Below are 16,812 nucleotides of genomic sequence, written 5' to 3' on the forward strand. Positions count from 1 at the left end.
TGTATTAACTGGTACCAACTAGCCATTCAGTGGCTGTGCGGGCTATCTTAACTATGAAGTTATTTTCACTCAGCTCAATTGAATCAGAAATTCATATTTATGGGTATTTCAAAGTTATTTTTAAAGAGCAATGTATATTTCTAATTCATGATGCAGCAGTAATAATTAAACCGATATTTTATTTCTAAGACGTTCCTATGTTTAATTGATGTGTATACCTTTTTACGCTATTAAAACCCGAAGGTATTCATGATAATTTTATAGAGTCAAAAATATTAACATTTGAAATATATATATTTAAAACTAAATGACATAGTGGGGGGGGGGGAGAATTGAATTTTCTCAATGCAAAGCAATACAACACAATTTTATTTACCGGGTAACGCCCACTGAGCCATTCGCTCTTTTTGCAGGTGACCTGGTCACACATGACAGCTCATCAAAGTGCCATAAATCACGTGGGGATTTCTCGTAGCCAATCATTTAAACGCATGCCTCTAAATGTGGGGGGGGGGACTGGGGAACCCGGAGAAAAATCCACGTGACCACGGGGAGAGAGGAAACGCGAGCTCCAAATATACAACAATTGTCGTCAGGGTTGGAAACGAACCTATGACTTCTTCGTTCCAGGCGAGGGAGATGTTTTTCGCCACTGCAGCGTGCCAGTGTGCAAATAAAAACGTCTAAATGTTAATATATCTCCAAATTTTTCCATAAAAAAAATAATGCTATAATTTGAATTAACTAATTCTACATGGAAATTATGTTTCTATCCTTTGCGTCATTTATGTTTAAACATAATTAAAGATGTGACGCTGAATGGTGTGGGGATGAAGGCCTCGGACATGGCCATTAGGTGAGCTCGTCAGGTTTTATACATGAAGGGGACACACTTTATCCACCCATCATTAGCTTTGATGGGCTGCCAGATATTGACTTCACTATTGTGCTCAAGAACAGGCCTATTTTTCTCTCGATATGTATTGTTGTCGATGTGATAGATGAGAGGCTCTGCATTTAGTGCTAGCCTAAGTGAACGTATACAATATCCATGCATGCATGTTGTTTTTATTTGTATCGCTTCATAATAAATACATACATTTGTAAGGACATGTATTTGAATATCCATTCATGTATATTGGTATACCTATGATATATTATCAAATATATTTTGAATTTGTTTAAAAAATATGTATGCAAAGAACTGCAAATTATAAGAAATGTGAAATTGCCCTTCAAATTCCATGTGCAGTCAACAGCTTAGGATCACGTAAAATGTAAAACATAACATTCTCAATATCCCCAATATTCATACATTACTGTTGTCCAGTTTATATTTATGAAACTGGTCCAGAAAATATCATTATTGTATTTAAAAAATATGTCTTTATTCACGTTTCCCACGCATGGGATATTTCCAACAAGAAACAATGATGCCCGATGTTACTGGTCACAGGCATGCTTATTTACAGCGCCTAGGGTTGGAATCTCACAGAGTTGGCTATTATAATAAACACAACAGTGGTGAGAGGGGGGGGCGAACATATGGGAGAGTAAAGAGCTGTGCATGTTGATTGGGGAGGGGGGGGGGGATCTCATACAATTAATAAGGCGTGTGTCCTGGTATTTTTTAAAAGCATATTATTATTCATCCAGGAATGCTGCACGATTGTCTTTCATTCGGATGTTGGGCCAAAACCGTTGATTAGTGAGAGGCACATGGATGACAAGGAGAAAATTCAAGCATGCAAGAGGACAACGCTCGGCCTTGCCATACTGACGGGCACTTTATAGCTCCACGCCTAAACAACACCTGGTAAGCCGTGGTGGGTCACGCATCCATGTATTAACTAGGCTCAAATGTGCTTATCTTCTGAGATCCGATGAGATTTGATGCATTCATGGTGATTTTATCGGAGGAAATGTGTTTAACAAAATTACTATTCGTCAACATGTCTAACGGGTATTGCATACATTTTGCCTAATAACCTTTCTCATATAACTAGCCTTTTGAGGACCATGCATTTTTTGTTGTTCGATAAATGGTGGAAAAATACTGCCAAGGTCCTGCATGCATAAGCTTCTCTTGTGTTTATACGGCTATTTCGCCCTTATTTTGTCACCTACAATAAACGTCTGTCATTCCATTGTGCCCAAATGTTCTTAGGTTGCAAATTAGATTGTCTTTGTGGAACCTGGTGATTTTGTCAAGCATACATTAGCCACCAGTACACAACGTCCTTGTGACCCAGAAAACACCAACGTGAGCAGCATTCATTTGCTCAGGACTCGGTGCACCTTCGATGTAAAACCACAGTATGCATGTGGCTGCTGTCGCTCGTCATATGCATGTCTCTGCTGAATGCAACCTGCTTTCACTTACGATGGCACCCAATGTTAAAGGCATTACCAGCTTGTACACTTTGGGCAGGCTGCCTGTAACCCTTTGGGCCTTTGGGGGAAGAGGGCAGCCACAGAAAGAAAAGCTGTAAACAAAGCTGAAGAGAAACCAAACACGTCTAAGGATGGGGGGTGGGGGGGGGAGATAGAAAAAACATGATTTTACCAAAAACTCTCCACTTGAATGCTTTTGGCTGAGACTTCCCTGTCATCTGCCAAGTGTTCTGGAAAAAGGGCAATGATGAAACCGGCCATGTTTTTTTTACATATCCCTAATACATAAAAATTAATATTAACATATTCAGCTGTGTAACGATTTAGAGAGTTCATAACACTTCCTTTGTATACATCCATGCGTTTATGCTGCCATACTCCGTATTTTATATTTATAAACATATATAAAACTATCCACATAATGTCAACTGCATAAATGGAACATTTTTGATATACAATATCACTCTTCTTCTTAGTACATCCTTAAACCTTCCATGATTCAGTTGAGGAATCCCGATAAGTATAATGGAAACTAGAACATGTCATCTTTATAACGATTGCATGTCAAAAGAGCTTTTATAGTAATATACATAGCTAGAATAAACTATCAGTAGGACTTATAAAATTACAATTGTAAAGAATACAAACAATTTATACATATTTCTTTTACATTTATTCGTTTTGTATGCACAGCTTTGTAATTAAAATTTTCAACATTGAACAGTTGCTCAGTCGTGATTTTCTTACAAATGAAAAAATAGAACATTGTACAAAATGCCTCTCCAATTTCTCTTTTCGCAGGATTGTCCAAAGGCATTTTGCACTAAGCCAAGGCACGACCCCTTTGTGTAGGCTGCGGATGATGTCGGAGAGTGCGCCATTTCAGGTGATCTGCGACTGCTCTCTGAATTTTAACCTCCCTTAAAGACATGTAAAGGTTATTTGTGGTTGCACCCAAGAGCAATGGTGTGTGAGCCAAGGGTGTTGTTTGCCGAGATACAAAAAAATTAACGTAGAAGGTTAAATGTTTATTGTTTACCGAAAGTTATGTTTGTGTTTCAGCATCCTCGTGAGCCATGATAAATCCACTGCTGGACGAAGGGGTCTCCCCATGTCATCGCCATCTGTCTTGGTCTTGTGATGTCGAAATCGATCTCGCTCCATTTCCTCGTGGACAGCATATTGGGCTTTTTCCCTCCTTTGGCAGCCGTTCTCCCACAAGTCTCGTCCATCCACTATCAATCTTTTCTATCTACGAGTTCTGCCCAAGTCCGCTTACTTTTCCGAACCGACAATATGTCCATCGTTTTTTGTCTCTCCGTGTAGCTTTTTACCATTCATCTCTCCATGCTCCTCTGCACACTGTTCAGTGTTTCTTTACTTTGTCAGTGTTCATGTTTCCCCATCCATATATCACAGCAGGCAGGACTAGAACTAACATCTGAACTGTCTCAGGACACCCATGAAATAAGGCCTCACAGCTGATTGGGTCCTTCCTGCTGAAATAAAATCTCAAATTTAATCAATGCGTTGACTGAGACATCCTTGTTAAGACCAGGATCACTTCTTGAAGTGTGACATCTGGAATATTTCCATCAAAAAAATGATCTTTCTCATGGGGTAATATTTTGCTATGATACTCTTAGGTTTAATATAAATGATTTCTATTATTTTTATTATTTATTTTTATTTTTACCTACGTGACTTTACCGAAAAAAACCTAAGAGTATGAATCCTTGCAGTCACGAAAGCTTCAAATCTAGAATTTTTGCTATGATGTTTGGTATTGAAATCTGGTTAGAGTTCCTGCATTCATGTAATTATTCTCGATCATGCACACATGGTTCCATCTTCACCAGGGCTACAGTTTGTGGTTCACCTATTACCAACTTACTTTTTGCTGCATTCACGCTCTCATAGCTTGACACCATTATTGGTTGTGTTGTTTTCTAAAATCAGTTTAAACCAATTCAAAACTAATTGAAAATACAATATAATTTTCTTCAAATGAAAACTACATTAACAGATTACATTTCGGGCAATAGATTAAGAGTTAGAGACTGCACTATACACTATTGGGCCTGATTAGACTTTCATATTTATTCCGATGAACAGTTTTAAATTGGCGTGCGAATAGTTACCTATTCGAAGATATTGAGTAACAGATTCTCATAGTGCGGTCAATATTTCACTTTTATAGATGAATGTTTCCACAGAGGAATGCTTTGTGTGAATGTTGAACTTCGTTCGCACCATATTCAGCGAACCGTGCTAATCGTAGGTGCTTGGGAAGGACGACAAAATTAAACACAAAAAGCATTTATTGATAAAGGAGTCTTCAATTTAGATTTAAAAGTGCATAGATGTGATTATGGTAATTGATGACAATTGAGAATAAGTGAAGGCATTCCTGGCAGTCATTTTGGCCAGGAATAGTGAAGGCATGATAAATATCACCAGTGACTAAAGCTGACACTATATTTATTGAAATTAGATAAGCTTGCTAAAATAAATTATACCCATTCCTTGAGAGTATTTTTTCGTTTGAAATAATTACTTTAAAGACATTTTTTTGGGGCAATCAAATACAAGCCAATCCCTGTTCGATGTCGACATGTATTCACTTTGTTGGGGGGCAGGTGAGGGGAAGACAAAGGAGAGGGACCTTAATCTGTATTGTGGGATTAGCTATATTAATTATCAGTAACCTGATTCAGGGCTAAATTCACAGAATGTTATGCAAGTCTATTTAACCTTTTCAGAAAAAAAAAATTGTCTTCGTATAAACCTAGATTTTGTGCTTCTGCACTTAATAGACTACACCATTCATACTCATTTCCACACATTGTGTTATAAAAAGGATTATCAGTGTTAACAACATGCCATAGAAAGAGCGTTTTTGCTGTTTGTGCAGTAAATGTCTACCGCTTCTGAGTCACTGGCACTGTGAAAGGATTTCTAAGCAGTGGGAATGTATACACCATGAATTAATTATTCATCCTGTCTGCTTTGTTAGAAAATTTGATTTTGCTTCATGGCCATGTACTCCACACAAAAGGCACTGGCAATATTCCCATGGCATAAATAAACATTTTAAATGTGAAGTCTCTTTTTCTGAAGGTTGCGGTTGAAACAGTATGGATGAAAGGCAGGGTTTGCAAAGTTGGTTCATTTGAAATTGGAAGTCACAAAAGGTGTCCCAGACAAAAAACCCCCCAACATTTTATACTTTGTAGAAGACAGCGTAATACCCTCATGGGGGCATGCTTTATAAAAGACTAGATTGTTTTGCCCATCCAAGGACGGGTGTATATTGCAGTAAATCTGAAATATTAAATAGAAAAAATGTGCAGCTCATGATTATTAATTCATTGCACAATGATCAGATCTGGTAATATTTTGTTGAAATTAAATTTATAATACGATCCTCTTTCAATTTGAACAATGCCTAAATGCAATCGCAAAAATGCATTTCAAGATTCTTCCAACAAATTAAAGGATATGCAGGTGAAGAGGATCTTAACATATATAAAAGCTGCAGTTGGGAAAAAAGAAACGATTTACATAGAAATAAAAATACAGAACGACCGTGTAAGATGTAGAAAGATGACTTACTGCAGATGGCAAGAGAAGTCATCGTCCTTTGGGGACGGACTGCATGACTGGTACGTTCAAAACAAAATCAACTTCATATAAATTCGTAACGAGGGGTGTGTGAGTTAACGTGCCACACACTCCTTTGTTAAGCGGGCATATCACAAGGCTGCTATTTACAGCAACGTTTTAACATACGTACTCTGTGATGCTTGAAACCGACGGCTTAATTTGCCTCAGCTGAGACTTCGAGGTTGGTTTATTTACCAACTCAATAAAAAGGGACGGAGGAACGCAAAGCCACAAAAAAGTGGTTACAATTACTGCGGGACATACCGCTTCAAGGTAAAAGGTGTATGAACTCCAAGTCTGCGTGGAAGTATGCATTCAGGGCAGCGTGATTTTCATATCAAGAAAGTTACGAGCAGTCTTGCTCAAATCTTTGTGAGAGCAGAAAAGCTTATTTTACGAGAAACAGCATTTGGAGCTTGCCTGATGCAAAGCTAATATGTGTGCTCTGGGTTGAAGCTTAAGATGTCCCAACGTACCATAGATATATACTGTGAAATACTCCCAACAGACAACCATCACAATAATAATTTACCGGAAAAAGGCATACCTGTTACAACAAGATATTGACACCATAACCAAATTCAGAACGGATTTTAAACTCTGTTGGTGTGACTTTCTATGTATTATTTTAGGTACTTCCAAATAGAACTAGGCAGGGGAAGTCAGAGCATCTGTAGATTTTTGTTATTGCAATTTGCAACAAGTGTCACGGAGGCCAGCCATGGTGCAGACGATGACCTTTAATTCTCTGCGTGCAGCTCCCCCCGAGGGGGGTGGGGGGGGGGTACAGCAGTGGGTGAGCTGCTTTGTTCATAATAGATCAGGTAATTTTAATTTGCTTAATGTATCAATGTCATTTAAAATCAATGCAATTATATTTGTTTGCCGCTGATACCTTATTTACATTGCATTTGCATCCCCATCGAGAGTTAGCCCCCCCCCCAGAAAAACAGTACAGAATCGGCTCGCATAACTTGTGTTGCATTCACTACGACAATGTTTTGATACATCCGTCTTGTTAATTTGCTTGTGTATTTTGATGTTAATATTTTGTAGCAGAAGAGCAACGGCTTTGCGCACTGCAATTTCGTTTGGTTTGGTTTCAATCACCGCCGGTGTTACTCTGTACGAACTTCAAAGTGGAGGAGGCTCGTGAAGGACGCTACTGGGCAGGTGGAGGCAGTCGCCCTCCAACAACAACGGAGGGCGGAGGAGCGACGCTCACAACAACGAGCGGAGCGCCGGGTGCCTAAAGCACAGCAAGTTGGCACAGTAGGGGGCACAGGTGGTGCATCAGCCAGTCATCTCGGTCATCTCGGTCAGTCGACCCGTGGCACCTGCTGGGTCTGCCCCGTGACCTCCTGCCAGCGGGCGTTCGACACTTCACGTGGTAGCCTCAAGGTGCACATGGCCTGGCACAAGCGTCGTGGTGACGTCACCGCCACTTTGTGGCGAATGGCGATTGTTGTTGTTGAACTTCAAAGTGAGGCATCTCCGATGCTGTACTTCAGTTTGAATACTCACTGATCAGTAAAATATACCAATATAGGCATTATAGCACAGCTTTTTATTTAAATCTGCCTTGGATTTGTCAATACGAGGTTAATTTATAACGCTTACTTTGGCTTCAATAATATTTTAGATTTGAAGTTTTCGTGACTGCAAGGATTCATACTCTTTGGTTTAATTATTTTTTCGGTAAAGTCGGTGTACTTTCGCTAAGTTGTCCCCACCTGAAGAAGGACGCTTGTGTTGCGCCCGAAACGTCGTGATTCAATAATATTACAGTACTCGTTCAGTGACCGATATGAAAAATGCACATTTGTATTTCGTTTGGGATTATATGACGTATGCATATACACTTACTTGTTTTGATGTATAAACCAGACATCTAAATGGAATTGAAATGGTATGGCTCACAATGAGGTTTTTAACATATAAAATCAAATACATTACATTCATGTTTTATGTACAATAATTATACGGATTGTAAACGTCTGAGCGAGCATTAACATCTTTAGCAAACTAGTTTATATTTGGATTTAATTCTGATAATCTCAATAATAGGCAATTTCTTGATATTCTTATGTAACATCGCGTCGTCAATGGCTTTGTTGATTTTATACTTGAAGGTTGTCGGCTCTGCATATATTAAGGCAGTATGTACAGCATTTCATCGATGCTCGCTATACAGTCACCTACAGACAAGGTGAAAGATGTTATAATCAATAGGTTTACTGCGTAGGCTTTAGTGGCAATGTTCTATAGCTCTCCGATTTATTTTGGGTTGTTTCGAGAACTGAACTGTACCTATCTTGATTTGAAGCTTTCGTGACTGCAGGAATCCATACGCTTTGGTTCTTTCGGTAAAGTCACGTGGTTATAAATAAAATAGTATAAATTAATATTTTATATAAAATAATATTATTTTATATTTAATATTATTTAAAAATATATTATTTTATATGATTTTATTTCTAACCACGTGACTTTACCGAAAGAACCAAAGAGTATGAACTGCACCTCTTGGTTTGACGTTTTGAGTTCCCGAAGACACACACGGAATGTGCGTTTGCTGTTGTTTGTTTATTGGATTCGTTTAATTTGCATTTTAGTGCAAGCTCTGGAGTCTAGTTATTTATATGGGAAGTATTACACCTCCATCTGCGATGCATTTCTCTGTTGTCCAATCTCACTGTGTGTGTGTGTGATATTTAGCATCTTGAGGTGTGTAACCTTTCCTCTCAACAACGACACATGCCTGCTAATCTGTTTTCTTTATCATCCGCATCTTTGACCCTGATTTGTAATTGGTGTGACCCGGTCCATTTAGCAAGAATTACTTTATCTGGAACTGAATATAGTGATAATTGTATAATGTATTTAATTACTGTACTGACCTACACACTTCCGCATTACACACGTTGCTGCATGACGGTTGTTGCTGTTAAAGACAATACAATTATTCCCAGCTCTTTGTCTATTCAATTCTGGATTCTGTATTATCCATGGGGGGGAGGGGGGGTATATCACATTCACAATGCGGGTCAATGCTCATGACCCGTTCTGATATTGGTGGCCATTGAGCTCAGCAGTGTTTGTCCTACCAATTGGGGCCCTAACCAGAAATGATGTTTGCCTCTGCCCTCCCCTCGCTCTTCTCGTGCGATGAAAGAAGCATGTACAGTCTCCGTCCTTAACCTCATCTCTTAAAGCTTCCCCTCTTTTCTATTGCCCATTTTATTCATTTTCCCTCTCCTCACCCCTCCACTCATTCCCATCCCCCCACTGCCCTTTTATGATCCCTTAAGTACCCTCGATCGCGGCCACTCATTCCTCAATCCTTTTAACATACCCATAATCTAAATAATTCTATTGCTATTTTTTTTTAACGATGTCAAAGGCCTTGAGTGAAGGCGCTTTATACATATGAAATAAGATATGTAAATGTAATGGATTGAGATGAGCATTGTGGACAAGCGATTAAAATTATACAAATATAGTGAGATAAGGGTGATGGTAGACGTGACAAAGATGTAGTGTGATGAAATAAGAGTACATCAAATCGGTGGCATTGTTACTACTGTAGTGACATCGGGGACGTCACCGTATGGTGCCGGCCCGAGAGGGCCATGGCATGCGATGTCCCTACGTCGCGGACAGCACCGGGTGGGTTGCTGTGTGAGCTTGGCTCTAGCACAGCACGGCGTGCAATGCACCGTCATCGCGTACACCCCGTGGGCGGGTGTAGTACCAGCCCTAGCGGGGCTTGGTGAGCGCTGGGATAGCGCTGGCACCACGCACAGCGTGTGGTGCGGGCTCCTACAAGGGGGAGCAGGAGAGTGTCAGCCCAGGGGCAGGGTTGCCCAGGGCCATGGCACTCTGGTTGACCCCGTAGACACGTGACCCGGAGTGTCCACAGAGAGGCCCCCAGGTGGGGAGGCTAGGGGGTGATCACGTGTCTGGGGAGAGCTCTCGAGAGGGAGCTAGAACGCTCGAGAAGGTGGGCGGGGCCAAGGGCGGAGCGGCCCCGACCCGGGAGGATATAAGGTGGGTCCCTGAGAGGGACCGGGGTCGCTGCATTCTACAAGCTGAAGCTCCACGTCCTGCAAGCTGGAAGCTTTACAGGCATCAACACGTGGCCGGGACCCGAGTGAGGGTCAGACCCTCCGTATAGGGTAGTTAGCTGGGTGGCCACCACCCTAGGCTGTATCTGGTGACGGGGCAGTTACCCCTTTGTGTTAACGGGTTGATGTTACAATGAAAGTGTTGCCTCGAAAGAACGTCTGCGACAGAGTTGGACTCACTACACTACTATAATGAGCCAAGAATTTTTGTTTGTGTGTAACGCACGTGACGTCACTTCACATTCCGCACCTCCCCCCCCCCCGTCATTAATATTCATGAGCGGGTGGATCTTACACTCACGCAGAAGAAGGTCGAGCGGAAATATTTTTTTTCGCAAATTCGTTTTAAGTTTGACGTTTCTTTATTCAAAGTTAATCTAATAAATAATTCTACGCAGCAATAAAGTGGATTTGGTGTCTTTATTTATTTCTTCAACACTTGAGACAAATGGTAAGTCTAATTTATGCTTCTACATTATGGTAAAACTAGCTTTTTTGCCCGTCCAAGGATGGGTGTATATTGCAGTAAATCTGAAATATTCAATAGAAAAATGTTCAGCTCATGATTATGAATGAGGGGGGGGGGGTTGCCCCATGTGGAGTGACGTCATTCGCTAATGATTATTGGGGAGGGGTACGGCATGTGGAGTGACGCCAGCCCCTCATGGTTATTGTGGAGGGGTGCGGCATGTGGAGTGACGTCACCCGCTCATGATTATTAATGAGGGGAGGGGTGCGGCATGTGGAGTGGGCGACCTTCTTGTGCGTTTGTGTAAATTTCCACGCGGGCATGAATATTAATGAAGGGGGGGGGGGGCCTCTTTTACAGTGACATCACGCACGGATGTAGCACTGTGCTGCGTAGATTTATTTTTACCGTCCCTTTCTGTAAAGAAACTTCATATTTGAAGCGATTTTGCGTAATAAATTATTTAATTAGGATCGACCTTCATCTGCGTTTGTGTAAAAATCTACCCACTCATGAATATTAATGAGGGCGGGGGGGTGGGCCTCATGTGGAGTGATGTCGCTCGTGGGACGGACAGACATTTCTGGGTGATTATAGTAGGTAATCGATATTTCTCGGTGATTTTCCAGATATTGTATCGAATTCCTATTTATTTCAACCCCAGCGACCGAAAGCAGAATAAAGTATCAGAGCAGTGAATTTGAACAAATTGAAGGTCAATTATATACAGTGCTACAGTGACATGAAGTGAGGTGTTTTATGTCTTCGTTTTGTGCAAGAATCACTGCCATTAATACAGTGCTACAGCGAAATGCAGTGAAGTGTTTGATGACATACTTTAGTGCAAGATTCACTGCCATTAAATTTACACAAGATACAATTATACTCTGCTCAATTTTTTCGTAAATATTACAGCTTCCGTCCTCGAACAGGCAAACAAGCTAGTTTATAATAAGCAAGTGATATTGGCAAGATAAATATTTAGTGAGATGAGATATGTGGCTAACAGATATCGATAGTATGCTATTATTCTGGCATAGACAATACATATTTTTTTAGACAAGGTATAAGATCAGATAAGGGAATTGCATTTAAACAAGGTATAATAGAGAAATCACAAGAGATCAATTCATATGAGGGAGAAGAGATAACAGCAATGTGCTATACAGAGTCAGGAGAGAGATGATCAGAGAAAGATGCAGTCAAATGAGATAGAAGGGAATAAGCGAGAAATGTATTCAATTGAGATAGAATATTTAGATATAGACATGTTTGTAAGAGACATAGGAAAGAAATAAGCGAAACGTATTTAGACAATATTCAAGTACAAGACGTATTCAGCTAGACGAGAATGCCTTCATAAGATAGACAGGAGAGAGATGCATTTCGATATGTAAGAGAAATTATGTATAAATACGTATATCCAAAAGCACATGCATACACTGATGTTATAATCTGCAGTGTTTTTAAAACTTAGGCTCCAATCCTCACAGTAGCTCACTTCCTGACTGAGGTTATATACTGAGGAAACTCGATAACTTATTTATTGTACAATAAAATACATTTACTGGAATATAGCACAAGATTCATAATAAATTGAGCCAGATAACTGCATTCCAGAGATGAATTTGAAGTTGATATTCAGTCCATCCTATGTTTTCCCATGAGCTGCCAGGGACCCAAAGCATTTTCTTATTTTTCTTAGGTCTCGCACCACCACTCCTGGGGAGTGTGCTATCACTGCGTAAGATAAGGGCCATACGTATATTTTCGACTACAATTAGTAATAATAAAATAGAATATTGGAATATACCGAACTTTCTACTTCAGTCAGAAAAAATAAGTTGGTTTTAAAGGTCAGTCGTTTGTATTTCATTATTTAACAATGTGCTAACATATCACACTACGAGCCTTTTGCCCTTCCAAGGACGGGTGTATTGCAGTAAATCTGGAACTTGCAAGCGAAAAGCGGACCGCGACGTGATATTCGTTGCATCTTCTTGGTTCTTTCGGTAAAGTCGCGTAGAATGGAAATAATAAAATAAGAAAAAGAAAACATAATAACATAATTCTCACGTTTCGGCCACAACGCAAGCAGCTGTCCTCAGGTGGAGAACAGGTCTGTCGAGAAGACAGCGTCTGACTCTGTCTTCTCCACCTGAGGACGGTTGCTTGCGTTGTGGCCGAAACGTCGTGAGAATTATTTTATTATGTTTTATTTTTATTATTTTATTATTTCCATTCTACGTGACTTTACCGAAAGAACCAAGAAGATGAATCCCTGCAGTCACGAAAGCTTTAAATCGAAATTCGTTGCATCATTTTATGTGCAATTTGTAAGTGCGCGGTGACACAGACCTATTTCATTTAAAAGTTATCATCGCTTGTTCATCGTGACGTCCTTTTTACTTCGATGTCTCAACAGCGTGACGGAGATCACGTGATGACGTGAGGGTTCTGCCTTTGTCGTGAGGGTTTTGAGTTGACGCCGAGGAGGAGGAGCCACGTCCCCCCATGTGGAGTGACGTCACCCGCTAATTATTATTAATGGAGGGGGGTTCCATTTGGAAGACGTCACCTCCTCATGATTATTAATGAGGGGGGCTGTTCGATGTGGAGTGACGTCACGTGCTTATGATTATTAATGAGGGGGAGAGTGCTCCATGTGGAGTGACGTCACTCACTCATGATTATTAATGAGGGGGGCCGTTCGATGTGGAGTGACGTCACCTGCTCATGATTATTAATGAGGGGGGCTGGTCGACGTGGAGTGACGTCACGAGCGTTGCACACAGACATTCTTGGCTTATTATAGTAGCTAATAATAATGGGGGGGGGGATCCATTTGGAAGACGTCACCTCCTCATTATTATTAATGAGAGGGGCTGTTCGATGTGGAGTGACGTCACTCGCTCATGATTATTAATGAGGGGGGCTGGCCGACGTGGAGTGACGTCACGCACGGGACACACAGACATTCTTGACTCATTATCGTAATGAATTCCTATGCCCGACTTCATGATCAGCATGCATTCGTTTTTGCAAATGTTTGCACCTTCAGTTAACCGGTGGTGTGCATTATATTATTTAATGAGGTCTAACCGTGTCTAAAGACAGCTGTTTGACATTTTTATGCAAGAGATAAAAAAACAAACCCTGAAATTTTACTTTGAAACTTCTAATTCTCTCTTTGTCCATTGCATGTGAATAGATATCTTTAGATATATATATTTTTTCTTGGATGTGGTACAAAACGTAGCAAATGCTTTTGTTGTCTGTAGGGGGAATTTCTTGAGAGTAAGCGTTCATCTTCTTGGTTCTTTCGGTAAAGTCACGTAGAAGGGAAGTAATAAAATAATAAAATAAAACATAATAAATAATTTTCACGACGTTTCGGCCACAACGCAAGCAGCCGTCTTCAGACGCTGTCGCCTCGACAGACCTGGTTTCACCTGAGGACGGCTACTTGCGTTGTGGCCGAAACGTCGTGAGAATTATTTTATTATGTTTTCTTTTATTATTTTATTACTTCCCTTCTACGTGACTTTATCGAAAGAACCAAGAAGATGAATCCCTGCAGTCACGAAAGCTTTAAATCGAAAAGTACAGCATTCACTTATCAAAAGATTTCGATGCAATGCAATTGCAGTTGTTTTTTTGTTAGTCATGTGGTGCACGTTGAGTCTTGACTTTGTTTACACATAGCAAAACAATGTTGAGCGACTGAGCATCATATTCTTGGTTTTTTCGGTAAAGTCACGTAGATAAAACATTAAACTTAATAAAAGTAAAATAAAATAAAAATCACGACGTTTCGGAGGCAACACAAGCTTCCGTCTTCAGGTGGAACCGTCACAGCCACGACAGCTGTATCAAGTAAATGAGAGATTGCAGGAGCTACCACTCCGTTTATATTTATTTTATTTTACTTTTATTAATTTTAATGTTTTACCTACGTGACTTTACCGAAAAAACCAAGAATATGAATCTTTGCAGTCACGAAAGCTTCAAATCTAGAACGACTGAGCCTCGTCATCCATGGCCAGTTCCATGCTGGATGAAAGCCTCTCCAAGCCGCTACCTGTTGTCACAATCCTGCAAAGGGAACAATCCACCCAGCTCCTGCATGCAAATCGGTATCATAAACACTCCAAAAACACACCACATATATATAGTGCAGTAATTAGCACAGTACTAGTACATCACATTCACAGTGGTCATTGTGATGTTTTATGTTAAAGGTATATGCTAAACGTTTGCAAAAGGCGAGCCTTAAATTAGTACTGTATGATGCTCACCCCCTGCCCGTGCCCTTAGGGGCCGTCCATAAATGACGTCACGCGATTTTTGACGATTTTTGACCCCCCCCCCTTCGTCACACGACGTCACAAAAAGTCAGACCACCCCCTCAAATATGACGTCACAAAGCTCTGCCCCCCCCCAAAAAATATTAAAACATGCTTCAAATAGCTTTAAACTATTGTCATTGTAGTGCGTATTTATTGTGGCGCTGCACTCTGATGTTGTAGGAGAAAACATTTATCAAAAAGTCAATTTAAGCAGAATGTGTTGTCTATATTTATTTAAAGTTTGCACATTTTGATGTGACGTCACATTTCTCACCCCCCCCCCCCTTGTCACACATCGTCACAAATGTCTGACCCCCCCCCCTCCCTTAGGTGCGTGACGTCATTTATGGACGGCCCCTTAATAGGTGCTCGCTAACATCACTTGCCCCAACAGCCTGGGCCATTGTGTGTATGCATGTGTTGGGTTAGCGGCGGTGTCGCTGTTCAGTGTCGCACTACGAACCCGGCGATCCAGAGTTCGATTCCCGTTCACGGCACAACACTGGTGACGATTAAACTGAACCGGTCCTGGGCCTCTCCTAGGTCGACTCAGCCTCAAATGAGTACCCTGGTGCGGTGTCTTAAAATAATCGCCATTGGGGGAGACAAAGGCGGGTGGGCGGGTGTTCGTGCTGCTTGGCCACCCACCCTCGTGTCGTTCCGGCCTTAATAGGTGCTCGCAAACAGCACTTGGCTCCTACGGTCTGTTAAAGGCTACGGCTACGGTGGGCGGGAGGGATGATCTTTGTCTTCGTGTGTTGGAACACGCCGGTGTGATGATTCCTGCTTGTAACTCTAAAACCAGTTCAAGGGATGGGCAATAATATCAATGCGCTGACATCGGTACCGCTCGCGTTTCGGCTCCGATACATCGATGTTTTCGGCGTCGATGATGAGCTCTCCAATAAACACGGAAATATCGATTTTTTTTTTTCCTTTTGATGTTTTGATTTCCACGTTGTTACTCGTGCCTAAATGTAAAACAAATATCCCGGCGTCCGTTGTTGGTAAGGGGCCGTCCATAAATGACGTCACGCGATTTTGGACGATTTTTGATTCCCCACCCCCCCCCCATGATCACACGGCGTCAAAAAAAGTCAGACCCCCCCCTCAAATATGACGTCACAAAGCTTTGCCCCCCCCCCCCCAAAAAAACATACTTCGAATCGCTTTAAACTATTGTCATTGTAGTGCGTATTTAATGTGCCGCTGCACTCTGATGTTGTAGGAGACAATTTATTAAAAAGTATATTTAATTAAGTAGAACGTGTTGTCTATATTTATTTAAAGTTGCGAATTTTGATGTGACGTCACATTTCTCAACCCCCACCCCTCGTCACATATCGTCACAAATGTCTGACCCCCCCCCCCCTCCCTAGGTGCGTGGCGTCATTTATGGACGGCCCCTAATCCTAATATTAAGCCGTTTCATACAAATACAACTAAATCGGTCTCCTTTGGAAAGGATGTTGGCGTGTGTGTAGTCCGGTTAGATACGTTTAAACTGAATACATTTTGAGAGTAGATGTAATTTGCTGAGTGTTGACCCTGAAACAGCCTTTGTATATTTTGTGTAAGATGTTATCGATATTTTTTCCATCCGACAATTTTCAAACGAAAACTGCGATTGAGTGTTGACCCTTCAGCAAATAGCCTTATACACATTGCTCTTTTTTCATGCTTTCATTCTATATTTTATAGTATATGTATCCTGGAAGTTTGTGTTGTTGTTGTTGTTGACCCTGCAAAAAAAAATACAGCCTCGTCTCCTCGTTGGGATTTTTCACAATGTTTTAAATTATTGTCT

The 16,812-nt window shown here is 40.9% G+C and overlaps 1 protein-coding gene across 1 annotated transcript in view; it reads left to right on the plus strand.

Moving 5' to 3' along the window:
• Window positions 1–830: 830 nt before the first annotated feature.
• LOC133350425 (polyamine-modulated factor 1-binding protein 1-like) overlaps window positions 831–16,812 on the plus strand; it is a 52,045-nt gene continuing 36,063 nt past the window's right edge. Inside the window, exon 1 of the mRNA XM_061564766.1 lies at window positions 831–856. Coding sequence (XP_061420750.1) covers window positions 831–856 — 26 coding nt within the window. The remainder of the gene's footprint in view (window positions 857–16,812) is intronic.

Source organism: Lethenteron reissneri, chromosome 33, assembly GCF_015708825.2.
Source record: "Lethenteron reissneri isolate LAM-NWPU_2019-01 chromosome 33, ASM1570882v1, whole genome shotgun sequence".
Classification (NCBI taxonomy): domain Eukaryota; kingdom Metazoa; phylum Chordata; class Hyperoartia; order Petromyzontiformes; family Petromyzontidae; genus Lethenteron; species Lethenteron reissneri.